The following is a 27,904-nucleotide window of genomic DNA, read 5'->3' as shown; positions in this document are numbered from 1 at the left end:
CAGGCCCCATGCCCCAGGCCCCATGCCCCATGCCCCAGGCCCCAGGCCCCAGGCCCCAGGCCCCAGGCCCCATGCCCCAGGCCCCATGCCCCAAGCCCCTGGCCCCAGGCCCCTGGCCCCAGGCCCCAGGCTCCAGGCCCCAGGCTCCAGGCCCCATGCCCCAGGGCCCAGGCCCATCTCAGTAGGTCAGACAGCACCCGTGTCAGAAGTGGGTCAGTGGGTTTATCAAACCCCCCAACTCCCTTCCTAGTATGCAAAGCATATGCAAAACTGAAACACACACACATAGACGCAAAGTAGGCCATGTTCAGGTTGTGCGTCTGTCTCCTTCACACATGCTGTATGGATGCATGGCAGCATCCAATGAGCTTGGCTGATGCCATATTCTGTTATTCTCACTATTAGACTAGGTGACCCTACACCCAAATGAATGAACATTTGGAACAATTTAAAAATGTGTACGTCAAGAGGTTCCATGCAGCTGTGTCAAGTAATGGAAAAGCACTTGGTAACATGCAGTCAGTGACACACAATTGTATTTTTAATGACTTCAACTAGCTTCATGGAACCACAATGTTTGTAAGTAAATCCAACATTGACTTATTTTGTGAGTGCAAGGACGCAGGTCTCTGGACACTCATAAATCAGTCATACAATTCAGCTCCATCCTGGGTACCTTGTCATATTCCAATGGTTGTTCTAAATGTCCATTGCATCTGGGATCTATCAGGTGATGTGAGGATGATGACAAAGTGAGCTGGATGAGCCTTCCCATACTTCCCAGTTCTTCCCATAAATATGCGCACACACACACACACACACACACACACACACATACACATACACACACATTATGTGCTTGATTTGCATGGCTTCCTTGGACTGTTTGACTTCATTATGTTGCACCTGTGTTGAGGGAGGAGAGGTTCGAGGGGAGTAAGGAGAGGAAGGAAGGAAGCCGGACAAAGGGAGGGAAGGACGTAGGGTGGAAGAAGGGAGAGGTAGGAGCGGATCTGGTAGGACTGAGGAGGATGAGCGAGCAGGAGTGAACGATGGAGGGAGGGGAAGGGGAGGGAGGAGGTAGAGAGCTGAGTTAGTGAGAAGGGTGTCAACAACATCCCCTCAGGGTACACCGGCCTCATAGTCTGTATTTGTTGTGCAAAGGTCTGGTGCTGACAGAATTGGGCAGCTATGTGTGTGTGTGAGACAGAGAGAGAGACACAGAGAGAGAGAGAGACAGAGAGAGGGAGACTTTATGCATTGAGAGAGGACCTCTTTCTCTGACCAGGCTTTCTCTCTCTTTCCCCACTCACCCCTCCTTCCCTCTCTACACCCCCCTCCCCCTCCCTTACCTCAACCTCCTCCCCCGCCTCCTCTCTCCCCCCCCACATCACTGTCTTCTCCCCCTACACAGACACGTCGTCGGGCTCCGAGGGCGAGGGCTCGGGCCCGGGCAACGGCACCCCCACCTCCAGCCAGGAGGGCAGCATCAACATGGAGCACTGGATCAGCCGGGCCATCCACGGCTCCACCACCTCCTCCACCACCTCGTCCTCCTCCACACACAGCGGGGGCAGCGGGGCTGCCAGCCGGCTGGCCGACGTCATGGCCCACGCGCACCTCTCCAAGTCAGGTAGGCCAGACGACAAGCACACCGGGCCCTGCTGCTGTTGGGGAGCTGCTGGGGTGTGTGTGTGTGTGTGAGGTGGGGGTGGAGGAAGGGGTGGGTGGGTGTGTAGGGGATGGGAGGGATTGTGGGGGATAAGTGAGGAGTGTGGGTAGGATGGTGTTTGTTGAGGTAGAGTGGGGGTGGTAATTCAAGTGTGACATGGCGTGTGCCTGTTTGTGGTGTATGTGCGCAGGCGTGTCTATGTGTAAAGTGTGTGCGTTTACATCAGATCTGTGTCACCGTTGTTTGTTTACATGTGTGTTTAGCGTCCTGCTTTTGATCCCCCTCACCCACTCTCTTCCTCCCCGTCACTGAAGTCACTACCCCGAGGCATGCAGCCCGAGCGCATGCTTGCTGTCATATCACAGAAAAACATCCTGCCTGACTTGTGTTCTCCAAAACCTCTCAAGTACCAGCTCCCGCTTGCCAAAATGTTCCAGATCACAGTAGTTTAGGATCTTCGCAGTTTTCGATTGAGAAACTAAGCAATTTTTTATGCCGTTTTCACAAATAACACGGTGTTTGGCTCACTGTTATAAGGAGAAGCACTGCTTCAGTTGTTTTTCATGCTGACGCAGTTTGAAACCGGCCCAAGATGGCAATGCATGGATTCCTAAACACACACACACACATACACTCTCCCAGGCAGGCACAGAACCCCTAGCAGGTGTAGTCAGCGAGCTGCCAGCTGCTTGGTTACTGAGGTGTGGAGGTGTTGTTTGGACTCTCTCATCCCCTGTAGGCTAAGCTGCGTAGAGTGACTGGCCATTTGCTGTACTTTCATGTCATCATAGAAAGCAGCAACGTTTAACAAAATAGTTGGCTTCACATTAAGGTGACATTAACATGCATGTAACTACATAGCAAATCCTATAGTAAAACCGAGTAATTGCTCCGTAATTCTGTTGTTTTAAGTGTTAACTTTTCACAAAAGTAAAGGAAGGCATGGTGTGGTGAAGGGGCAGTTGAAGGTTGTGTTACCAAAACACAAACAATGTTGTCATCTAGTCACACCTGGAGAACCCAACCTCCCCCATACTTGAGTAAGGACAACTGCTAAACCCTACAGTTTTGATAGTTATTTTAATTTGGAATAGTTAGTTAGTCACACTTTATCTCACTTACGGTGGATTGAAGGTGTGGAGGGGGAAGTTTAAACTTTCAAGGGAGGATCTCTAATAAAGAATTAGGATCGGTCTCCAGGAAACTAATCCCTATGGTTTACATAATAACATGCAACAGCTAACTATAGCTTTTTTGTGCAAGTTCCCATACATGTCTGACAACAAAGTGTTGTTATTGTTCCAGTTCATCTGTTTCCCTCCAGGTACATGCAGGTAAAACACCGCTCCTTTGATGTTGGAAGGTGTAACCATGACAGATTAATCGATTCAAACATGCTGTAGCATAGCGAACACATGCGGAGTGCTTTTTGTCATCAGCCACAGAATATTTGGCATGGTGTGTGTGTGATTCTCTAATACTACTGGACTGGCAGTGGTATTTGAGTGGCGACTTTTTAGTCTATATTTCAAAGGATATCCTTTCTTTTTTGAAGGTTTGTGTCCATGTGTGTTGTGTGTGCGTGTGTGTGTGTATGTCAAGGTTACAGATCGGTTTCCACCCTTGTGCCCATTTCATGCCAAAACAAACCCGTTCCCTAATGTTTGTGTGTGTGAGCAGGCTTCAAAACAAGCTGAAGGAAAAGCATTTTTCTATCTCCCCCTCATTCCAACCACCATCCTCCTCCCCCTCAACCCTGCCTGTGGAGATAAGTTGCTTTACCCTCCCTCTCTGCTTATCCCGTCCCTCATCCACCCCCCCACCCCCTTCCCACCCTCCACACACATCTCTTTTTTTGCAAGACCCAGCAAAGCAGGCTCAAATAGTATTTGAAACATTTTCAAACACTTCAAGCGTTTGATTGACTAGACTGCCGGGGGCAGGATTTCGCCATGCCATCGGTGACTCCTCGCCGTTGCAAACTCAATCAAGCGTGAAGATTTAAAATACTATTTGACCGAGGTGTGTGCCACAGGGCTCTACCCTTGGCTCTATCTACATTCGGCTATGGTGCTATGGTTCAGGCATGGTGTGGTGGCTTCCAGTTGTGACCAGGGTGATTTTCAAAACGCTCTGGTCTTCCTCCTCATGCAGGCCCCATTGCTCACCTCTCTCTGAAGAGGAGAGCTAAGCCAGGGCCCAGGGTAGAGAATGGCAGCTCAGGAGGGCCGCGGCGCTCCTGTGAGTTTGGAGCGGAGCACGGCTGGCAGCGCGCTGCGTCGGATGGTCAGTATCTCATTGTCTCAGTGCAGGAGGTTATGCAGTGTAGTGTGTGCACCCCTTTTGACATGTCTTCCCTGTACCCCGCACCTCCATGTGCTGTGTGAGTGTGCGTTGAAGGCGGTTTCCCCTGCCTATCTCCGCTGAATGGTAAACATCTAAAGCAATGGGATGCTAACCTTCGGATAGCATCGGCTAATGATTGCTGTGGTTGCATGGGTTTTTCCGAGTGCATCTCGCTGCTGTGCTTTCGTGCGTGTGAATAGAGAAGCTGAGCACCCATGATGCTGTTCCAGAATGTGAGCAGATCCATTCCGGGGGGCTAGATAGCCCTCTGTGTGCCCTTATCTTCTTCCTGTCATGGTCATGCTCTGAAATGTGATTTAATGATCCAAAAATGTGTTCATTTATTTGCCCCGGCTTGAAGACGGTCTAAAACGCTTTTCATGTTTGAAACAGAGCAGATGGCTGAGTGGAATGTGTGGTACATCAGCTTCTAGAGACCTCACCATTCCAGCTCCCACCATCTTTCGCATTGACTGCAGCTTTTCTTCCATGGTCCATACAGCATCCTTATGATGGCAGAATGAATATCGTGACTTGAAGAACTTCTTCTTCTTTAAACTGTCCAGTGATGGGTTCTGTTATGAATAAACCAATTGCTGGACGAGCTGTTCAATCCTATCGCCTTCTTCACAAACTTCTTTGCGTGCCTTTTCAGAGAGTACCGAACCAGTAAAGAAATACTGCAATGTGTGCGCAGGTCTTATTCAAAACTTACTACTGTGTTTCAGAGTTAAGCTGATTATCTAGAGCTCCTTTCTTGTGTGTCTAATGGTTTCCAAGCATTAAACAAGCTCCTGGGGGGGAGGAAAAGGTGCATTCAAGACTACAAAAGGTTCATTACTGACCGTTAATCAACCATTTATCAACATCATAGAAAGCGACTGGCTCCACTAACACCATTCTGGACGTCTTCCCAAGCGTGATGTACAGCAATAAGGTTTGGAGTCTATACGACAGCTCAGTGGGATTTAACTGCAGTAGTCTCCATCATACTGCAGATGTTACCGGAATTTGCATCGCTTAAAGACTGAGAAAATACGAGAAGAACAGTGACAAGGTTTTAGGTTAATGGCCTACACAGTTATAGAATAGTCTGCTTCTTAGTCCAGGTTAAGGATGGAGATGCATTCATTTCGAAACCAGCTTTTGCCCTTGTGCTCTGGGATCACACATCCCAACCCATCAGTATTCCAGGACAGTAGGGGGTCGTATTGTAGCTGTGAAGTACAAATGATACCACAGGTCAGGTTGTCTTTATCTTTTAGACCGAGGCCGACCAATCTCGTGGGCTGCTTGATAAGGGCCAGTGCCTTCAGTGAGCTCCTAAGTGGGAGGTTTTAGGGCTGCATCTCATTACTGCGTTGGAGTTTGCCCAAGGTTTTAGGGGTGCATCTCATTCCCACTCTACCCATCACCTTCTCTTGATCAGCGTCAACACCGGGTGGTGTTGTCTGGATGGCATGGCAGGTGGCGTGTCTGGATAGGATGAATTCTCGGTGGAGATTTTCAACATTGAATTCAAGCACTTTCGAGGGTTTTCTTCGAATAAAGGTGCAGCGTGGTCGGTGTCGAAGCCGCTCAAGTTGAGACTGAGACACGCAGCGGAATGTGAAGTGCCTCCTTGAGATTCCCTGTGTCGGATTACACGCACCACCAAGTCACAGGAAGTCGAAGCTAACCAGGGAGGGTAAAAAAAACAACTGCCTTTTGATGAGACCCATGAGAAGAGAAGAAACAGTTGATTTTACAGCTTAATTGGACTTTGCAAATACATCTGGCACATGAAAACATCAGGGAAACGGTATGGGTGCCTCTGACAAAACATCTCCTTCACAGTGAGGGAAAGCTGTCACATGTGGGAAGCCTTTTTAAAGCGGCGGAAGCATTGCATCAATGATGCCATGTTGAATCATGTGTGGGTGTGGAATTACGGACTGGGGATTGAGGAGGCGGAACTTCCTAACTGAATTCTGTGAAGGGCATCAAATCTGCTACTGGTGGACCAAATGACTTTTTGAGTGGCAGTGAGGCCTTGGGACGAGCCTGCTTTTGACTGGCAGCTGTGCGCATGGACCACTTGTGTCTGAGCGTTCCTCACAGTGCTCTCTACATGCTTGACATTGGTGTTATTTCGGGTAGTTCATGTTTCAATGTTTAACACATATAGAAGTGGTCCTTTGGGACATTATGCTGGCTTGTCTCCACAGAGGAGTTACATGATTTATCTCCAGGAACCCCAAATCTGTTTTCCAAAACATTGTTTTTGAGAAGACACATAGAACTCTTGAATGACACTATCTGATATTCTGTCATATAAATAGTATTTGAAGAACCTACTCAAATATTAATAATCATGTTATTGTAAACAGTCCTTCATGTCAACTTTGAAATAGCATTCATGTGTCTCTTCTTTCTCTTGCCTTGGGTGAAAATGATTTGCACGCATCCCTCTTAAAAACAGCTTGTACCTCTCCTTTTTTTAAATCCCTGACTCACCCCCACAAACCCATATGCACACACACACCTACGGTATGCACTCATTGTCTATTTCACACACATCTCACACACACCCCTTCTCAACACACATCCGTTCTTGCAACCTCCCCTTACCCCACCCCTCCCTTCTTTGACCTGCTTGCTTGTTGGCTTGGCTGTGGGCTTCCTTTCTGCCGCCTGTCCTTCGTAGGGTTGACCGTAGGGTTAGCAGGAGAGGGGGGGTAACTAACTAGGCTATTCCCTCCACCTTGCCTCTCACATCCCAGAGAACCACTCTGCCCCCCCAGATGTGACCGGCTACACCAACACCACAGACTCCATCCTGATGGAGAGACCCCAGGTTTCCTCCAACACGGTCCCCAACCGCCCCGTGCCTAAGTATGGCAACGCAGAGCTCATGGAGACTGGAGACGGTGAGTGGAGGTGTGGAGGTGCGTGGGAGTGGATGTGTGTGTCTGTCTATTTGTGTGTAAAAAAAAAAAAGAAAGAAAAAGATAAGTCCTATATGTTAAGAATCCCACATCTTGTGAATGGAACTTCTATTCGTGCTGAATAAATAATTGGATTTTAGCGGCGCATGACTGTACCTGTGATTCAGTGACAGGAAGGACATTTAATAGGAAAGGATATATTCAGCCTCCTTTTATCGCTGAGTTTCTCCTCATGTAAAGTTCTGTTCCCCGGCGCTTCTGAAAGCTGTGACTCATCAGAAGGGAGACAAACCCTTTGGGGAGCGGCACACAAAGATTGCATCACTGACACAAACCCCTTTTTTGTGATTTCTTATGTTTGTGGTATCCTATGTTTGAACAGAACTGAAATATTGGAGAACGCCAATTTACATTTTGGATGTTTCACTGTTATGGGATTGCTCCCATGAGAAAAACATTGTCAAGCAGATAAAAGTGTTCATTGCATGCTTCAGTCGATACCATTGAGGAATAGATTTTTCAAACACACACCACAAAATCTGCTTAATAGATCAAGTTAGACACAGGCAAGGTTTACTGGGTTATTAGACATGAGGAAACTTATGACAGACGTAACTTAGCTTCTGCTCCAAATGTCAAAGTACATAATGAGTTTAAACACTGTACTATGTATGTTTTGTATTTAGATGTGTAAAGTGCAAGTTGCTTGCGGTTTATTTAATCTCATGGCAGAGCAAGATACATTCTTGACATCTTCTTTCACCCTTAGCTGTTTGGGTTTGGATGTTTGTCCGTGTGGTGTTGATGCTTGTGATGAGACAGGTTTAAATGTCTAAAAAACATTTGAGTGTTCAATTTTGGTCTAAGAAACATCTTAGACAATAAATTAGGTCCAGTGGTGCAGACAAGCAAAAACAAGCACACTCAATCACATAAAAACACTCTTTAGAACAAAGACCCCGATAAAAAACACTTTGCCGATCCTCCTTGCCTTGCAAAGTGACACGTTGAGAGACAGTTGTGTATTTCTTACTGACTTTCTCCACTAACAAGAACATGTGCAGCTGGAACAAAAGCAGAGATTTGAGACAGGACCACTCTGGTCTCTCAGCGGGTATACTTTGCATATTGCCCAGTGAAGTGTGCTTGTCTGGCCTCTGTCTAAGTGGCAAAGCAGCAGAAAAGTGGTCTTGCCATTCCCATTAGGATAGCAGAGTTTGTGATGTAGATATCCATGAAGTTGTCTTTTTAAGTGTGTGTTTGTGCCTGTGTTTGTGTGTGTGTACAGGTGTCCCAGTCAGTAGCAGAGTATCCGCCAAGATCCAGCAGCTAGTAAACACCCTGAAGAGACCCAAACGGCCTCCTTTAAGAGAATTCTTCGTTGATGACTTTGAAGAACTTTTAGAGGGTAGGAGCCACACATCCATCTTTTCCTCCGATGCTCTTATTCTAACCATGAGCTATTATAACTCTGACATCAATCTAATCGTATACAACGACTACATGCTGAACATCCTTCCCACAGTGACACAATGTCATACATAAAGTACCATACTAATCAAACTTAGCTAATGCCTTGCTCAATATGCACCTTGATCCTGGGGAATAGAATGAGCCCTTCTGGTGTCAAACCCAATCCCCTCCACCTCACCCAACCCACCAGCTGCACCATGAGTGTGATGGCTGCTGTGTCCTCTCCACAGTCCAGCAACCAGACCCCAACCTGCCCAAGCCAGAGGGGGCTCAGATGATCTCCATGAGGGGGGATCAGTTGGGGGTGGTCACCAACTGGCCCCCCTCGCTAGAGGCCGCCCTGCAGAGGTGGGGCACCATCTCTCCCAAAGCCCCCTGTCTCACCACCATGGACACCAATGGAAAGCCTCTCTACATCCTAACCTACGGTAAGGGGGGGACAGGCCCTCTGCTGTCGGCTCTGCTGTTGCACCATCCTCCATCTAGTGGACTAGCTACATGTTTAGAGTGGATGTGACTGTTAGACTAGAGGTAAAGTACCGCTGTTTAGATGTTGTAGCGCAGCAGTAGAGTTCTGATTCTTCGGTCACCTGCTGGTAGCCACTCAGTATTGTTCTTTGAAATAATACCTCTTACAAACAACGCAAGGAGTCACCCAATCACCCAAAGTAACCTTGCTGCTCGTCATTCATGTAATAGCAGCCAGAAAATTATAATTTGAGTGTCACAACTTGTTTTAATGTGCAGTATAGTATGTAGTCTACTGAACTAATTAAAAAAAATTGTAAAAAAAATAACAAATGTTGTTTTTTCTATCCATGTAAGAAAGTGTATCAGTGCTTTTTTAAACTTTTCCATAGACTGATTTATTGTTTAAATGCAGAGGACTTGTGAGAACTTGTCAAAATGGAGTGCATTCGGCCTATTTGAGGTCTTGCAGTGAAGTGTAATGTAATCTGTTGAAATCTGAAACAGAAAACCCAGTTCTCTCCCATTGATTAACTAGAAGTGATACACTCAGGGAGTTTCAATGGCATTATTTCAGAATAGCTTCAGACTTGTGCTTGCTCACGGTTAAGTTATTTCTCTCCCAAGTCCCACCTCAAGATGTTTTCAGGTCCGTAGGGGTGCAGAATGACTCAGAGAGAAAGTCTCTGCATCAGTGAAGCTGATTAATTTGGAACTGGAGAACCTCTTTGTAGCTGGGGGAATGAAATTGCACATTTTAGACACACAAATTCACACAGACGTATGTTGGTACATGTACACACCTTGCATGAACACACACATACACATTGTAACCAAGTCATAGATACAGTATAACTAAACAGTAATATGTTATCTGTGCCTCCTACAGACCAGAGCTATACATCAGTTCAAATGAACGTTCACACCAAGAAAAGGGTACATGCGTGTGTGTGTGTGTCGCACACATGTGTGAGTGTGTGTGTGTGTGAACATATTGATTTTTAAACTGAGGAGGCTGATATGGGGGCTCACCAGACTTTGAAATGTTGGCAGTCTGCACACAGGAACGTCAGCAGAGAGAGAGAAGTACAGGGAAGAGACAGGGTGAGACGTGTGTGTGTGTTTATGAGTGAAGCCTGTGTGCAGTGATGAATCCTTACTTGAAACGGGATGTTCCCTGTCCTCACGTCGCCCTCCTTCCTCTCCTCCTTCTCCTTCGCTCTCTCCTTTCATTCCTCTGGTGTCTCCTTTGATGTTGCTTGACAAAGACAAAGTTGTTTTGTTTGCAACGTCAAATTAAACTCAACTGTGAAAGCTCTGAAATATAGATAGGATTTCTTTTTTTCATGTTTTCTCAGTGTCGTAAAGTGTATCGGAGTGTTATTGTTTGGCCACTGACATTGGCAACACTTTTCAACATGACAGAAACAGATTTGAGCACATGGGGACACACACATTTCATTAAGGTTAAGTCATCTAGGGGCATCGAGTTGAATATTGAATATTAATATTCAATATTGAGCACATCACAATACCAATTAGAATAATTTAATCTGATGATGTGTGTCAACGCGAGATGGATAGATACAGTATCTTCACAGGCAATGCAGGCATTTCTCGTTTAGGGCTGAACCCAGCCCTTAATTGCATTCGTGATCAGGATTTGCTGTGTTATGAGATCAGTCAAAGTTACTGACGTGATCTTGGAACATTGTACAGTATCTGGGTGATATTATCCACATCAGTCTAATATTAGCTGCAGTGACTCATGTGAGCTCATTAGCTGAGCCTCAGCTCCCAACCCTCAGCTAACGATCAAGGTCATGAAGATGTTGTGTGTTTCTGTTGTACAGATACTAAGCTATCACAAAGGGAATACAGTCAGCTTTCTTGGAACAGTATGCTTTCTCCATGGTGCTGGTTGAACAGTAGCACGCTGTTCATGCCACAGTTCAGTAGGATCAGTCTAGACTCCTTTTCAGTCAAAATCATCAGTATGTGTATTCACTGTACAGAAATACCTTACAGTACCATAAGGTCATTTTGCCTTTGAGTTCTTCTGTATTATAGAAGCTAAATAGATTAGAGAGGTTTCAGTTTGTTAGTTTTCATCAATGGTAACAGCTCACCTTGAGAACCTTGTTCTATGTTCATGAACTGGGATGGCTCAAACAGCTGAACATAGCAGTGTGCCCACAGATATGTTTTTGGATCTGCAAGATGTCTCTGCTCTCTTCATTGGAAATGAATATTTCATATGATACTCCCCCACTATAAGATTATTAAGTCTGTTTGGAATAGGACTGGAATTGGAAAATATTCTCTCGGTGGAGAAAGGTTGCGCACAGTTCAAAATAAAGGTCCAAATTGCTGTCCAATGACACTGGAAATACAAGAAAAGATTATTACCAGCTATGTAATAGTATACTTTTTCAATATACTGTACACCCACTCCAGCTGTCTACAATGTTATCCTTATTACTTCCTGTACTATTCTTTCATGTGTGTTGTTCTCTTTCTTCAAAGTTGTTTCCCAATTCTCCTCTATCTAAGTATGCACTTGTGCTCTGCTCCTTATGGATATAAAAATGTAGCATGTTCAGCCAGAGGAAGACTCCACAATCCATCTCACTAGCTTCTAAAGTGCACAAGTACATACTCTGGTAGAAGAATCAGGCGACAGTGTCTGTTTGCAGTGACAAAGACTGCATCAAATGTAAGCAGGCAGCCATGTTTGCTTCGCAGGTGTGCTAACGCAAGCTTGTGGTTTGTGTCCTTCAGGTAAACTGTGGTCCAGGAGCATGAAGGTGGCCTACAACCTCCTCCACAAACTGGGCTCCAAGCAGGAGCCACTGCTCCGACCTGGAGACAGGGTGAGTGGGGCATGAATGGAGGGAGATGATGGAGGAGGATGCAGGATGGATCAAATGTATGAAATAAAGAGGGAGGGTGATACAGAGGGGGGGGGGGGGGGTATACTGTATGTATGTAATGTTAGAAGGAAAAGGAGTAAAAGGGAGTGAGTGATCAGGGAAAGGTGAGGAATGGATGAAGGAGAGACATATGAAGGAGAGATGGATGAAGGAGAGATGGATGAAGGAGAGATGGATGAAGGAGAAATGAAGCAATTTAGAGAGTGACTGAATGACAAAGGGAAGGAAAGAGGGACAAAGGAAGTAAATAATTGACCCAGGTTTGTATTACAAGTTAGCAGTACTGTAGCATCCTGTCCACCCAAGGACCTCAGCTAGAACCAGGCCTTATCCTCTCTGCACTCAGCCCAATATGGCCTCCTGGGATTTTGTGTTTTTGTCCGCGTGCAAATATACAATCCAACATGACTGTCACAGTGATTAGTGTGAGTTGCAGTGCGTTATCATATAGTAAGTCTGAAACCTGGGTCACAACCTTATCAACCTTTGACCACATAGATTGAGGGTCTTTACAGAGCTCTAACTCATGTACAGTGCAACACAAGAATGTACGTCTTGTCAGAGTAAGTGTTAGCTAATGCTACAGTATCCATTTTCACAACCCCTCCGCGTGCTTTGAGTCGCTAAAAGGGGGCTGTCATGAAGAAACATGACAGTGAGTATCGAACCACTCTTCTCTGACATCGGATACTGAATGTACAGTTACTCACGGACTTCAGTCTCCTTCACTTCCTCGTTTGGGGAATAATCTTTTCCCCCTCTTTTCATCTCAGTAGGTTTATTCCCCTTTGCCCTGGTGGAGGAAATTACCTCAAAGGGCTGGCGCTCTGCCAATATTTACTCCTCGGCGGGCGTTTTAATTAATGTACAGATTATTTTTCCTCACTGTAAATTAGAAAGTAGCTTTAAGTAGACTCTTTTATGCATGGACTTCATGAGGCAATAATAATCCACGTAAGAGATTTAATTTAAAAGGACTTTTTTACTGCCTTTAACTTCACAGTCACAGTGCAGAGAAATTCGTTTTTTAAGTGAAAAGGGATTTAGCAGTGTGACATTGATGAAAGACTAATTAGTTCCCAGATACAGTAAAGTACTGGAGGTGCTGCAAATAACCAACAGCACAGACTGCAGGTTAAGAAAGTATTCAAGAACAACATCACGTTGGGAATTTCATCCATGAAACTCCTAAAACTCGAATCAAGATATTTCACGTTCTTCATCTTCGGAACTGTTCCGTATTACAATGGCAGTGACTGTTACATCACGTTATTGTCTAGCGTATATCAAACAGAAGTCCTCCAGACTCTTTGGTGAACATGGTTCCAGTGGGAATCAAACCCACAGCCCTGACATTCTGTGTACCCTCCTCAGACACTGAGCCACCCACAATGGTTTACATCACCATTATTGAACATTAGCCTCTCTACTGTACAGAAACCAGATCCCTTGTTAAGTCTACGTTAGCCAACTGATCTAATAGGATACCGTGTTACATCCATCCAGGTGCACTTAGGTTCACCTCAAGACATTGTAGTCCAATATGGGAGCTATTAACGGCACTTAAAACTACGTTTCCCTGTTATCACTCCCTGCATGAAACAGGGGCCACATTTGATCCAACATGTTTCAGTACAAGATAACAGTATCCACATGATGCCAGGATCCAGTCAAAGTAGATCCATTCACTCCAGTTTCAGTCAATACGTTGAACCAACATAGACAATGAGACTGACGTGCTCCTTTGTGAAAGTGTTGTGATATTCTAATCTTAATCTCTCAGCTGAAGCTTCTGTTGTTGAGATACGACTATCTGTTCGGCCGAGGCTGGGGCTAGGGCTGAGGCTGGGGCTGAGGCTGGGGCCGAGGCTGGGGTTGAGGCTGGCTGGCAGGCTGCATTAGGCAGTTAAAAGTGTCTGGGGAAGATACCATCAGCTGTTATCTGAGGGACGGAGAGAGAGTGAGAGCAAGGTAACAAGTGAGCGAGCTAGTGAGAGGGAGAGAAAGTGTGGATTTTCTGAGGGAGAGTGAAAGAGGGTTTGAAAGTGATGCCAAAAGGAAGAGAGGAGAGAGAGAGAAAGAGAGAGTGTGAGTGTGTGTGTGTAAGTATGAGGGAGAGAGCAGTAGAGTTAGGCCAGATGTGCAGCGAAGGTCCCAACCCGCAGCACTGAGAAGGGCTCATGGGCACTCTCAGACCTTTTTGTAGACAAACTCATTTTCTGACTCCAGTGTTGAAGTCCTCAACCCATCTGCAGGGTTATGTTAAGACATCAATAATCATCTTTCAGTGTATGAATATAGCCCTCTCTCTTTCAAAGGGCTGAGTCACTAGCTCACAACATAACATTATCTTGCTGTATTATTTGCTATTTTTTGTAAAAAAATAAAAATAAAATATGTACTGTTTTTTTCTTTCTTTTTTGGCTTAATTTTTGCACCAAAAGCAGCTAACGAATTTAAAAGATTCCATTTGCTGGTCCATTCCCTCCCGACATTATTTGGACCCTAGTGTAATTCCAGGGACATGTTTCTGATAACACTTAAGCTCTACAAAACTTGTAGCCAATTAAATTCCTGCTGGCATTTACTTACTTTTGTGTAGGGGGTGTCATGTATTGTAGACTGTTTATATGTTAACATATAACAGTTCCTGTTCTGTGTTTCTGATCATGTTTTCCCCAGGTGGCTTTGGTCTTTCCCAATAACGACCCAGCTGCCTTCATGGTTGCCTTCTACGGCTGTCTCCTGGCCGAAGTTGTCCCTGTGCCAATCGAAGTGCCGCTCACCAGAAAGGTAACATCTACAGTTAACTACTGTTATTGTATTTTCGACGGTAATCTCTGGGATCTTGTGATTTAGATGGCAGCACAAGAAATGGACAAATGAAACAATGATTGTCTTTTAAGGGTTTAATTAGCAAATAACAAGAAAACACTCTGAGTTTGTGCACCCCTTTGCAACTCTTTTTAAACTAGGTACTGTATTTTAATGTTCGACTTCAGTTGGAGGACTTGCCAACATACTTGAGTCAGTTTGGGAATGATGTGAGGCTTTTTGGGAATGATGTGAGTCAGTTTGGGAATGATGTGAGTCAGTTTGGGAATGATGTGAGTCAGTTTGGGAATGATGTGAGTCAGTTTGGGAATGATGTGGGTCAGTTTGGGAATGATGTGAGTCAGTTTGGTAATGATGTGAGTCAGTTTGGGAATTGAAGTTCCACCAGGCAGAGGACTTGTGTCCATGGTTGAGCCAGGCCCAATCAAGGAGCAGCTCAGTGGACCAGCAGATCAAAGTCATGGAGGATGGGGAGCTAGCGGAGGACATCTAGATAACAACGGTGCACTGGTGTGATATGCTAGCTGCTAACACAAAGAAGAACTGTGTTAGCGAAAGAGAAACACGTACACACAAGTAAAAGAAAACACATTCGTCTAAGCCCATAAGGATAAAGAGGATGACAAAAGGGAGACACACAGACACAGAGAGAGAGAGAGGGATATCTCCAGCAGCTGTGCACATCAGAACTGGATGTCTGTGGCAAACAGCGGGCAGAGCAGGCAGGGGGGATTTTCAAATGTGCTTCAAAGAGTGGACACAATCAAAGTCTACCTGCATCACAAAGATCCACATAACTTTTAACACTTCAACAAGTGAGTGCGTCAGTTTCCTGACTTTGATACAGCCTGGGTTTTTACTCACAGAGGAGGACCGACTAAAGACTGCTTCTGTAAAGGGGGGGGGGGTTGGCTTTGTGGGGTCAGCGTGGAGCCAGCTGTCATACTGTCATACCTCAGAGGCAGCTAGGTTGAGATATAAGACCGGGCTTTGACTCACACACATCTGGATCTTATAGGCATTATTAAAGAGAGGACTTTGAAGTTGTCTCTCCCTGTTCCCCCCTGCTCTATCTCGCTTTTTCTCTCTCCCTCTCACTCAGTTACTGACTCCCACTCCCCCTGTTTTTGTCTCTCCCTTCTCCATCGACGAACATCTTGATGTCTCGCTCACACTGCAATCGTTCCGTTCCTAGGACAGGACACGCCAACTCAAAGTTGCTGTTGCGTTTGTGATTTCACCCGGGGAGACTGTCTATCTGTCAGTGGTGTGTGTGTGATTCAGCCATTCAGATTATCAAGGAGTTCCCATAGTGACACATCAACAGTAGCCTTCTCTCCCCACCACCAACTGTCACCTCCCCATAGGGGTGTACAATCACACCTCTCTCTCTCTCTCTCTCTCTCTCTCTCTCTCTCTCTCTCTCTCTCTCTCTCTCTCTCTCTCTCTCTCTCTCTCTCTCTCTCTCTCTCTCTCTCTCTCTCTCTCTCTCTCTCTCTCTCTTTCTCTCTCTCTCTCTCTCTCTCTCTCTCTCTCTCCAGTCTCACTTTGTCCCGCCTCTCTTTCAAACCCTTTCCATCCCCTTCCCTCCCCCTCTCTTCCGCACCCCCCCATCTCCTCATCTGTCTCCCTCCATCCTAGCTCTAGTATTATTTTCCGCTGATTCCGTTTTCAGCTGATTCAGCCTACAGACCCTCGTGGGTCTGGTGTGAGCACGGCCACAGAGTGGGAGGGCGCAAAATAACATTGAGAGGGAGAATACAATCGAGAGAGCGAAAGAGATGGAGAGATGTGAAGGACGGAGTGGAGAGAGAGCTAGAGAGAGAGAGAGCTAAAGAGAGAGAGAGCTAGAGAGAGAGAGAGCTAGAGAGAGAGAGTTAGAGAGAGAGAGAGCTAGAGAGAGAGCTAGCGAGCGTGGATGTGAGTGGTAGGAAAGCCCCTGCTGTGGCTGGAGAGGGAGAGGCTGTGATGTCAGATAGCCCATCACAGGCTTGCAGGGTTTGCTTTTCTTAGTAATACTACTCCATGTCAGACTGTGTGGGTGTAGTCTTCCCACTCGCTGTCTCAGCACGTTCGACACACGGGGAGGGGAGCCAGACTCTCGGCTTTCTAGTTGGAGAGGAGAGGGATATGTGCTTGCGTGTGTGTGTGTACTTTACAGTACGCGGCCTCCTTTGTGTGTGTGTCTGTGTGTGAGACGCAGGGGTCCCCGTTAATATCCACAGTGGGGTAATATATCAGTGAATATTGTTTCCTAAACCAAACATGCACACTTAGAGGTCATAAAACATCCCATCTAAGATGGTGGGTTTTAGCACGCCTCTCATGGTGATAAATGTTTTGCGTATTTTACATAATGATGATGCATGGCTTCAATGAGCACAAAGCACATTGCATATATTGGAACATGCTGTTTTAATGGGATATGAGGCATTTTCTTTGACAGTAATCGAATCAGGAATGGAATGGAAACTTTAGAAAAATCCATTGACGAATTGTAGTTGACTTGATCTGTGTTGTGTGTCAAAGCAACCCCAAACACTGTATGTTTATAGAACTGTACTGGAATGTCTTTTTCTTCTTCTCCTCCTCTCCAGGACGCAGGAAGTCAGCAGATCGGCTTCCTACTGGGCAGCTGTGGCGTTACCGTGGCGTTGACCAGTGACGCCTGTCACAAAGGCCTCCCTAAAGGCCCCACCGGGGAGATCCCCCAGTTCAAAGGTCAGCCTCCGTGACCTTGGCACTTGGGTTACCTACACCGCGTGCTGATGATGCGTGACTCACGTCATGCATCTCAGGCTGGTGTCTCCCAGCTGCATGTTTGAAGCTAAACCCTCCACAGGGACGTCCCTACGCTCACACCAGCAGTGCTGGACTCACCAGAGCACCCAAATCATCAACCTTTTTTTCAATTTGCAACCTTAAACCCTCACAGGTCTTTAATACATAAGAGAATGGGGAGATTTGCCAACACATCAAGCGCTAATGTAATGAGAAATCTGCTTTAAATGGAAAGTAGCAACAGCAGCATTTATCTCTGCAGATGAACTCTATTTCCCGAATATACTCGTATAGCAGCAGTGACATAGACCAGGTTTTTAGCTTCAACTGGCCTTTGGGGATTTGCCCCTTTTCTGTCAGCAGAGGAGATGGGAAGCCTTATTGGAATGGAAGGCTGGGCAGAGGAAGGGGACTGAACAGGAGAGAAGGTTGGCTTCAGTACAGGAGAGTCTGACAGACTGTAGAGGATGTGTGGGATCAGTATGGCCCAGAGAGGGGCTGGGTGGGGGTGGGGGTGGGGTGGAGGATAGAGCAAGGAAAATAAAAGGAGAGATATTGCATGGTGTAAACTGATACGGAATGAGGGACAGAGAGAAGAAAGAGACACACAGCCCCTCTGATTAATGCCTGTGCATCATGGTCTACAGTGATGGTCATATAAATAGCAGCACGCCAGTTATTTGCTAGCTATTCTTTTAGCAGAGTTATTGCGTGTGTGTGTGTGTGTGGGTGTGTTAGAGGAACACTCATTAGAGGGGAGTGCTCATCTCATTGATCTTCCAAGCTTAATCGCCTCCCATTCAATAGCTTTCAACATTCAGCTGCTGCAGTAGTCTCATCTCCTGTTGCACGTCTTACTGTCTGTTAGGAGCAAAGCTACTGCATGATGAATCATAGTTGGGACATTAACTTGAGGATAGTATTTACCTCCAAAAAAGTTGAAAAAATTGACATAAACAATGTTGGCAAAACTGTCAAGTAATTACTTGATTGTTAGTTTGGGCACTCTGGCATGCCCTGTTCTGGCATTCTTTTCTGTGGTTCTTTGGTTCATATCATCCACTTGGACAAACTGTTGTTTTTCTGTCTGTCTAGGCTGGCCAAAGCTGCTGTGGTTTGTCACAGAGTCCAAACACTTATCCAAGCCTCCCAGAGACTGGTTCCCTCATATCAAAGATGCAAACAACGACACGGCCTATATCGAGGTAACATCACGTCTCTGTAGCATGACGAGGGAACAGTGTGTGCATCCCATCACCTTATGCCGACACTCAGACGATACACTTGTTTGCATTGTGATTGCTTGGCCAGGTCAAGGTCGACCAAGTCTAATCACATGACGTTTAAACATTAGAGCATTTTAAAAAGTTTTAAAGGATGTGGTCGCTGGTACAGTTCAGGTTGTTACACGTATCCACAAGCGCCGTCGCTTTTCCGGGGACAGTCTCCTCAGCCTCTTCAGAGTTTCACAGCATTTCTGGACAGCAGTGATGGATGGATGTCTCTTTCTATTGATCCAGATGATTTATGTATCAAGACAATGTCAGCTGTCAGCCCATCAGTCTGAGTAGCCGTGTTACAGACTCACCTATGCACTTTAAACAGTTGTGTGTGTGCTGTCTTCCTGCAGGCATGTCTGTATGCACACTGCATTGTCCTGGTCGCTATTGTGTGTCATGACCATGGGTTCTGATGACCATTGTGTACTAGTAATTGAACATTCTGTCTCTTTTTCCGTTGCCGCAGACAGGTCAATGCAGTAGTCTGGATATGATTTGTTTAATTCATCTTTGTGTCCCTTTGCGTGTCAAGCTGTAATTGAACCTGAGGTTGAACGCGTGATTGTGAAGTGATTAAAAGGATGGAGGGTGGAGGGGAATGGCGTAGAACAAAACGATGCAGACCTTTCTTTGACTGCAGGAACAGATCGTTCAAACACGGATCTCTCCTGTTCTGCTCCTTCTGTTCCTTCTATTTACAAAGTGAATTATGTCCTGAAATTCTCCCAAAGGAAATCTAGGAAAGCAAAAAAGGAATTGTTATTGAAACGTTTAGGGTGTCAGCTCTATTGTCTTATCCGAATGAAAAATGATGCCTACTCCTTCACTACACCCACTGGTGACTGAATAGGTATGGACAAATGTAGTTAGTCCATTAGATCCTTTAAGACACATAGACTATAGAACATCTATTAAGTTACTTTCTAATGACCAACTAACATAGGATATCTCTCCCTGTGTCCCTTTATTTCTGGCAGCAGACAGATGTTCAATCAATGTCAAGATCAATGTTAGAATCCATCTGGAGTGCTGATGCTCCTTCTTTCTCCATTAGGACCGAAGGAGATGTAATATTTATGTAATTATTCATCTTAGTGAACCACTGTGGGTGCCAGTCAGAAGAATGACCTGTGTTGGTTTTATGTTGGGTCTTAGTCTGACATCGATTTTGTTGTGGTTATCATGTATCAGGCTGGACAGGCAGTCTTTGGGCTTTTATTCTGAAAAACCACTGGAAGTTTGAAAGATACCAGAGGGAGACTGATGTGCGCTGGACCATGAGTTTCACACAGCTTTGTTTAATCAACACTAACATGTGTGGGGGGGGTTTTCACAAGAAATGCAAATTGAACATAATCTCTTGACCGTGGCGACCTAACCTGCTGCTGGAACCTGTCTCCCTGCAGTATAAGACGTGCAAGGACGGCAGTGTGCTGGGAGTCACAGTGATGAGGATAGCCCTGCTCACACACTGTCAGGCCCTCACCCAGTCCTGTGGATATACTGAAGGTAGGCTAGCAGAAAACCTACTGCATACTGGCATTAAGGACAGAGTTGTTTCACATGGCTACGTACCAGCATGGTTCATTTGTTGTGTCGCCCTTTCATCTGTCTCTTTGTCTCCCTCTCTGGGTCTCACTTTTGACCGTCTATCTCTCTTTGTCTACAGCTGAGACCATAGTGAATGTATTAGACTTCAAGAAGGACGTGGGTCTGTGGCACGGCATTCTGACGGTGAGAGCAACACATCTCCTGGTTCCTGGTATCCACAGTACACTGTCCTGCTAGCCAACCTATAGCATGTAATGTAGGAGCCTAACATGCTATTGTATTCTTTATCTTGGTCAAAGTGGGCCTCTTCTAACCTGTTCTGTCTCCACCTTCAGAGTGTGATGAACATGATGCATGTCATCAGCATACCGTACTCCCTGATGAAGGTCAACCCTCTCTCCTGGATCCAGAAAGTATGCCAGTACAAAGGTACAGAGTCAAGAATCACCTGACAGAAGCCCAAGTAGAAAAGTGCATCCTATCAAATTCACTTTCAAATGTGTTTCAGAGCACTTAACGTTAGTTTGACGTATTAAATGTACACTTATCATATAGTGTAAGTCATGTATTACATTTGGACCAATGTTTCTATATGCAGTGTTAAGATGCATCTGTGTGTCATTACAGCAGATGACATATTGAAATGCAAACATTGTGTGTGTGGCGTGTGTGTCTGCGCTGAGTAACGGTGTGTGTGTGTGATGTTGTCTGTCCCTCAGCCAAGGTGGCGTGTGTCAAGTCCAGGGACATGCACTGGGCCTTGGTGGCTCACAGAGACCAGAGGGACATCAACCTGTGCTCCCTGCGCATGCTGGTGGTGGCCGACGGCTCCAACCCCTGTAAGAACGCCCACAGCCTCTACACTACCGCAGTCCATTCGTACACTACCTCTCTGCATCACTAGTATACCATCATGCTAATATAACAGCACCGGTTGTTCTTCAATTGATGCTCCCCTGAGGGAATGAGCTTCACAAAGAGAGTCCACAATAAATAATGCTGTTGATTGTATATCGTGTGTCTGCTCGACACTGCCTGACAAGCCTGCAGAGCTTAAGTATTGGCTGGCCAACATATCATCTGAACAGATCCAATTAAGAGCACGCAGCATCAATATGACAAACTCTGACAGTAGACCCTCTAACTCAAAACCGTCCAAAGGCATTGAATAATCCAAAACAACAATGTGATGAGTCATAAGGAACTGGTTGTTGTCTGTTGGGTTCTATTCACTCGTGAACAGTGACTCATGACTTGGACAGAGAAAAAGGTGAATGTCGGACAAAGTTCTTTTCATCGGTGCCGCACGCAGCCAGTGAGATGAGCCGTTCTCTCTCCATCAGGGTCCATCTCGTCATGCGACGCCTTCCTCAACGTCTTCCAGAGCAAGGGCCTGAAGCCAGAGGTCATCTGTCCCTGCGCCAGCTCCCCCGAGGCTCTTACTGTGGCCATCAGGAGGTACACACACACGTGAGGATACGCACACACACACGCTCACACGCTTGCACACACAAATGTGCTCAGATATAGACATATGCGCATACAGAAACCCCATACAACCCTTGGGGCATTTCACTTAGCGCGTACAGTGCACGCATGCACATACACGCAACTGGTATCCACATGTGGTTGGAACTATATTAACGTAGGTTGAAAGTTACACCGAAGGAACTCTGGAGTTTACTGTCTGGGTTGGAATCTTTCCGTCCCATCTGGTTCATATTGTATGTCCACATCAAATAGCTGCTGCACACCAACGACTGCAGCGTTAATTCACTTCTATTCTGTCATTTGAAATGTTGCTCCCTGCCCTTGATTATGATGCTATAAAATGTTTACAGTGTGTGCACCACACATATTTGCTAATATATGGCTCTTTGCCATCGCCATTATGTGCCAATTACATCACTTTTAGAGCAAGGCAGCTTCAAAACTCACAAATCTAATAAACAAGCCTGCCAATAAATTCTATGACCCGTCTTCTCCCTTTGCCCACACACGCACAAACACTAGCACGAACCTAGTCCCATAACACTTCCATCCTAATGTTTTACAGCTCTATATCACCCTGTGGGTGTTTCCGCTCCTGCACCAGCGTCCAATTGGTTAATGACTAATGACTGGCATCCTATTGGTGGGTGTTATCTCCGGGGCTTGTTCTTAGGCCGACAGATGACAGTAACCAGCCCCCAGGAAGAGGAGTGCTGTCCATGCAGGGTCTGAGTCACGGCGTCATTAGGGTCGACTCGGAGGAGAAGCTTTCCGTTCTGACGGTGCAGGATGTGGGCACAGTCATGCCAGGAGGTAAGAGGGCGCCTGAAACCCCCCACCTTCCCAGGACTGCGCTATCCCTCTAAGCTAAAGGTCAAACATTAGTTTATAACACAAGCCTTCAAGTTTCGGCAGGAGTTAGGAGGGAGAGCTACACAGTGTGCACAGATGCCCTGATGCCACCAGACTATGCATGTTAATTGGATTATGGCCAATTCAGCTAGAGGGATTGCTTCAATTAAATTTTCATATTCTCAGACACAGAAGAACAACAGTCTTCATTCAACAAGCATCACAAGATAATAATATTTTCTTATATCCTGTGAAAAACGGTTGCGTCAATCGGAGGTGCCTCAGACCTCAATGAACACATGCATAGAAAACAGTAAGAGTATTATAGCTAAATCGTATTTTCTCATCACATGAGTGAGTCATCGACCGACCGACCGACTGACCGACTGACTGACTGAAGGGGGGAGGGAAGCAGTGAGGTAGGTAGGTGAGTATGGAGAGCAGGGCTCTGGCTCAGTGTCGTAGGAGACAGTGTGGGTACTGAGGTCCAGTGCATGTGTTCCACAGATGACTGCATACTCCTACACGCCTGATCTTCGAAACATAGACGTCATCTAAGAATATTAGAAAGCAATATGCTTATCTCTCCGACTCTTTCAGATTTAGACTATCGTCCAGAGAGTAGGGCTAGGGTTTAGGAGTGGGCCACTGATTGGATGAAGTCATGAACTTCCAATCTGTGCTGTGATGAGGTATAGTTGACTTGAGAGGACCAAGGGGCCTCTTTCTCTCTCTCTCTCTCTCTCTCTCTCTCTCTCGCTCTCTCTTTCTCTTTCTCTTTAAACTCTTTAACCACTGTATACTCATAAACTTTTACTTGCCCCCCCGTTTCGCCCTCTCTCCTTCTCATGTTCTCTCTCTGTGTTCACAGCTCTCATGTGTGTAGTGAGACCAGAAGGGGTCCCACAGCTATGCAGAACTGATGAGATCGGGGAGATGTGTGTGTGTTCCATCGCCACGGGAACATCCTACTATGGCCTCTCAGGCATGACTAAGAACACTTTTGAGGTAAGAGTTGGACCTGAACAGCCTGGACCGGGCTACATACTGATATTAAAGCACAACTTAGTCAAACAGCACTGCAAATAGCCCTGTCCCAAATATGTTTACGTCTCACACTTTTAGTAGTCTTGGCCCTTTTATTGAATAAATGGTGAGTGGATGGGCCATGGAATGCTGATGAAGGACCAGCATGTGTAGTTTCTAGTTGGGAAATGGATCTTTCAGTTCCCTGTAATCCATTAGTGGAGGCCTAATGGATTGAAATTGCGCTGTAGTCAAAGCAATTATACGGTCTCAGTTCATTCGGCTCCTCGTCGCAATATTCTATTCTTTGGCTGCTTTAATCATTCTTTTCTGCACATCATTTTCTATAGATATTTATTTGGCACTCTCTCATGTACCCACATGTGTTTGTTTGTGTGCGGTGTGCGTGTATGTATGTATGTATGTATGTATGTATGTATGTATGTATGTATGTATGTATGTATGTATGTATGTATGTATGTATGTATGTATGTATGTATGTATGTATGTATGTATGTATGTATGTATGTATGTATGTATGTATGTATGTATGTGTGCGTGTGTGTGTATGTGTGTTACCCCAGGTCTTCCCCATGAACAGTACCGGGGCTCCCATTAGTGAGTACCCCTTCACCAGGACAGGCCTGCTGGGCTTCGTGGGCCCTGGGGGGCTGGCCTTCATTGCTGGGAAGATGGACGGCCTGATGGTGGTGGGGGGGCGCAGACACAACGCCGACGACATTGTGGCCACCGCCCTCGCCGTGGAGCCCATGAAGTTTGTCTACAGGGGAAGGTGGGTGGAGCTAGGGGGTCCTGGGGGTCGCACTGGTTTGAGCAGTTTCCCTTTTTGGGGCGGATTCCATCCCTGCATTCTGTATGTAGATAGGGATGAGTGATGTCTTAGCTTAGCATTGGGCAAATGCTAAGCTAAGAATGCTTCCACGTAGGATTTGTCAATTCTAACGCTTACTGTGCTGCATGAATTAGAAGCCCAAATGCACAGTATTATGGATGCGAATACTAACAGTTCTGTATTAACAGTAGTAACAGCACTACTAAGTATGTACTTCTTCAAATACTGTGTACTAAGGTGGCTCTCCTTCCTGTGTGTGTGTGTGTGTGTGTATGTGTGTGCGGTTTCCAGGATAGCGGTGTTCTCTATCTCCGTGCTGCACGATGAGAGGATAGTGGTAGTGGCCGAGCAGAGGCCCGACTCCACTGAAGAGGACAGTTTCCAGTGGATGAGCAGAGTACTGCAGGTACGCCACGCGCACACTTGCCTTTCTCATGTACAAAATATACTTGACGCGGTGCTATCAAAAACCATATGTGTGCAGACAGCGAGTCTGAGTCTCTCTCTCTGCACTCCCGCAGCGTTCATATACAGTCACGCGTCGTTATGTCGTGTTTTTACAGTGATGTGGTCTCTGAGCTCTGGGCTCAGTATGGAGACTGTGGTTTTGCTGTAAAAACTGTCTGCAGCTTCATAGTCCTATTAAAAACGTAATCATCTTTCATTTAATCTCCTCCTAATTCATGTGCATCTGAAATGCCTGTCTAGTTCCGTCCGATCTTTCAAATCACATTCGGACTATCTTGAACACTTAAGAATACACGGCCCAAACGGATTACAGATGTCTCTGCAGTGGATGAATCTTGTTGCTCCTGTGTTTAACTGATGAATAATTCAAGCTTTATTGATTTGTAGACTTGAAACAAAAGCTGTGAGATTGGGCTGTGTCTCTCTTCTTGGCTTCCCAGGCTATAGATGGCATTCACCAGGTGGGGGTTTACTGCCTGGCGCTGGTGCCGTCCAACACCCTGCCCAAGACCCCTCTGGGGGGGATCCACCTGTCCGAGACCAAGCAGCTCTTCCTGGAGGGCTCGCTGCACCCCTGCAATGTCCTCATGTGCCCCCACACCTGCGTCACCAACCTGCCCAAACCACGCCAGAAACAACCAGGTAAGAACCACCAGACCTGGACCCAGAACACACGCTCGGAACCCGGCCTTTCAGCTGAGGGAGGTGCTAGACTTAAGACATACGACTGTGTTGTCTCCCAAATAGATCCTAATTTACTGGCCAGGTTTCTGTCTCTGGGCCGTTTCTTGCTCCAGAGACACTCTATCAAGAGTAGAATCCATCCACTCGATTGGCCTATCCATTGATGGTGGTTTTTAACTCCGAACACAAGGTCAATCTCTATTCACCCTGTCACTGTAAATCTACTGGGGTTTACAGAGGTGGAATTCACTGCACTCACAATGAGACTACATATATCATACAGCAGAGATACAGATGTGTGTGTGTGTGTGTCTCCACGCGCCATTGTGTGTATGCTTGCTTGACTAACCCCTTTATGCTCCTGTCCACAGAGATTGGACCCGCCTCTGTGATGGTGGGGAACCTGGTCTCGGGGAAGCGTATAGCCCAGGCCAGCGGTCGGGACCTGGGTCAGATAGAAGACAATGACCAGGCAAGGAAGGTGTGTGTGCGGCTCTCCGAGGGCCTGGTTTTCATCTGCACACCCTCCATCCGCACATTCACCAGACCCATCTGCCTCCATCCAACCATTCCCTCCCATGTGACCTCTTCAAATGGGGGTTTTGAGTTCGACCACAGTTCAACCTCATTCACCTTCTTGAGTTTCTTTGCCATCGTTTCTACCGCTGAAAGCTTAGATGATCTACTGCATTACATTCATCATTTCATGCTGTCCTCTTACAGTATATTGTACAGCTTCAATACCATAGTATAGAGCTGGGATCCAGTCAGACAGTTAGTTTGAGAACAACGTTGACTTTATTTCATCCCTAAGTGGCCAATTGAAACGCTGAACACATTTCTGGAGCAGTAGAAATATTTTCTTACAAGACTAATTGTGGACCAGAGGTTTTAAAAGCATCACCGAGACTGCATTAAGATATTTAGTATGCATGTAGCAAGGACATTAGCCTACCCTACGGTAATTTCCATTCAGAGACACAAGTCTGAAAGGCTGTCTTCATTTTAAGATTTACATTTACATTTAGTCATTTAGCAGACGCTCTTATCCAGAGCGACTTACAGTAAGTACAGGGACATTCCCCCGAGGCAAGTAAGGTGAAGTGCCTTGCCCAAGGACACAATGTCATTTGACTCGGCCGGGAATCGAACTGGTGACCTTCAGATTACTAGCCCTATTCCTTAACCGCTCAACCACCTGACTCCACTAGACACTCCACAAGATCTTAATAATAGGGTGTGTTCAGTGTACCACGGTTTCCTCTGGTGGGCTGCTGTAGATGTTGTAGACTCCACTTCCCAGCAGGCTTTGGTGGTCTACTAGGCCTCCAGTTTCCTGTTTGCATTACTTCTTGTATATTTTCCAAGATTGTGAAGTAGAACGTGGCTCAGTTTCTCAAGACATGGTAACAGGTGAAGACTATTAAGGGAGCTGCCCAAAAGCTTTTTTGCACCAAAGCCACTTGTACTCTATGGACAATCAGTGGGCTTACTGTCGGACCATATCTGACTCAAGATGATCATGATTTTACACAGATGCATTGTACAGTTCTTCTACAAGTAGAAGCTTTGTACTTCTATTTGTTTCCGATTCATATCTTGATCTCGAGGGAAATCAAACCCAACACAGCTCTCCTGGCCAATGAAGGAAGTTTATGTGGTTTGTCAGGTTGAAGATGTGATCCTGCACTCGCCCTACTTTCACCACGGTTCTGGGGTGGAAAGTAATTACTGTTAAAGGAACGTGGTGAGTCCCTGAGAGGGAGGGGGAGAGAGAGATTGAGAGAGAGAAAGAGAGGTAGTCAGAAAGCGTAGGGCTGAAATGATTGATTTTCCTTTTTCTCTCATGATGAGAAATCTCATCAATGCCTCAGTGAGATGGCTGTGTGGGGCCAGTCTGTGTTCTAATGCAAAGTGACAGAACAGGGGAGAGCGGCGACGACAGCACAGGGAGACTTGTGATTGGTGCTTTCCCCTGGAGATAAGCCGGTCGGTTGGCTGTGTGTTTATCTGGGTTGGTTTGGAGTCCACGGCATCAGGCTGTTTTGATGTGTTATCCAGTCGCCTCAGGGAATCCACCCTCACAGCTAGATGGCTTTGTTTGTTTTTACCTTATAATCAACTGAACTGACTTCAACTGTTGATTTTTGTACCTATTGTGATGACACTGTCATCATCATAATTGGGTTGCGTTATTGTCACTACAGCCATCTTCATCATGACCATTGTCATCATCATCACTAACCCTTATTGACACTCTCTTC

At 46.0% G+C, this 27,904-nt stretch overlaps 1 protein-coding gene across 19 annotated transcripts in view; it reads left to right on the top strand.

Annotated features, from left to right (window-relative positions):
• dip2ca (disco-interacting protein 2 homolog Ca) overlaps nt 1–27,904 on the top strand; it is a 109,349-nt gene that overhangs the window by 66,573 nt on the left and 14,872 nt on the right. For 7 of the 19 annotated variants that reach the window (XM_047026717.1, XM_047026723.1, XM_047026715.1 and 4 more), the window contains 20 exons: nt 1,415–1,633; nt 3,827–3,958; nt 6,781–6,927; nt 8,234–8,353; nt 8,649–8,846; nt 11,668–11,759; nt 14,502–14,612; nt 17,252–17,375; nt 18,531–18,640; nt 20,122–20,224; nt 20,385–20,449; nt 20,602–20,695; nt 20,986–21,105; nt 21,610–21,736; nt 22,431–22,570; nt 23,481–23,617; nt 24,220–24,428; nt 24,780–24,894; nt 25,397–25,598; nt 26,012–26,121. In XM_047026717.1, coding sequence (XP_046882673.1) covers nt 1,415–1,633; nt 3,827–3,958; nt 6,781–6,927; nt 8,234–8,353; nt 8,649–8,846; nt 11,668–11,759; nt 14,502–14,612; nt 17,252–17,375; nt 18,531–18,640; nt 20,122–20,224; nt 20,385–20,449; nt 20,602–20,695; nt 20,986–21,105; nt 21,610–21,736; nt 22,431–22,570; nt 23,481–23,617; nt 24,220–24,428; nt 24,780–24,894; nt 25,397–25,598; nt 26,012–26,121 — 2,675 coding nt within the window. The remainder of the gene's footprint in view (nt 1–1,414; nt 1,634–3,826; nt 3,959–6,780; nt 6,928–8,233; nt 8,354–8,648; nt 8,847–11,667; nt 11,760–14,501; nt 14,613–17,251; nt 17,376–18,530; nt 18,641–20,121; nt 20,225–20,384; nt 20,450–20,601; nt 20,696–20,985; nt 21,106–21,609; nt 21,737–22,430; nt 22,571–23,480; nt 23,618–24,219; nt 24,429–24,779; nt 24,895–25,396; nt 25,599–26,011; nt 26,122–27,904) is intronic. The other 12 variants (XM_047026712.1, XM_047026729.1, XM_047026721.1 and 9 more) reach the window with 7 other exon arrangements.

Source organism: Hypomesus transpacificus, chromosome 10 (assembly GCF_021917145.1).
Source record: "Hypomesus transpacificus isolate Combined female chromosome 10, fHypTra1, whole genome shotgun sequence".
Lineage (NCBI taxonomy): Eukaryota > Metazoa > Chordata > Actinopteri > Osmeriformes > Osmeridae > Hypomesus > Hypomesus transpacificus.
The sequence above is the reverse complement of the archived record's forward strand: the minus strand, read 5'-3'. Positions and strand labels throughout refer to the sequence as shown.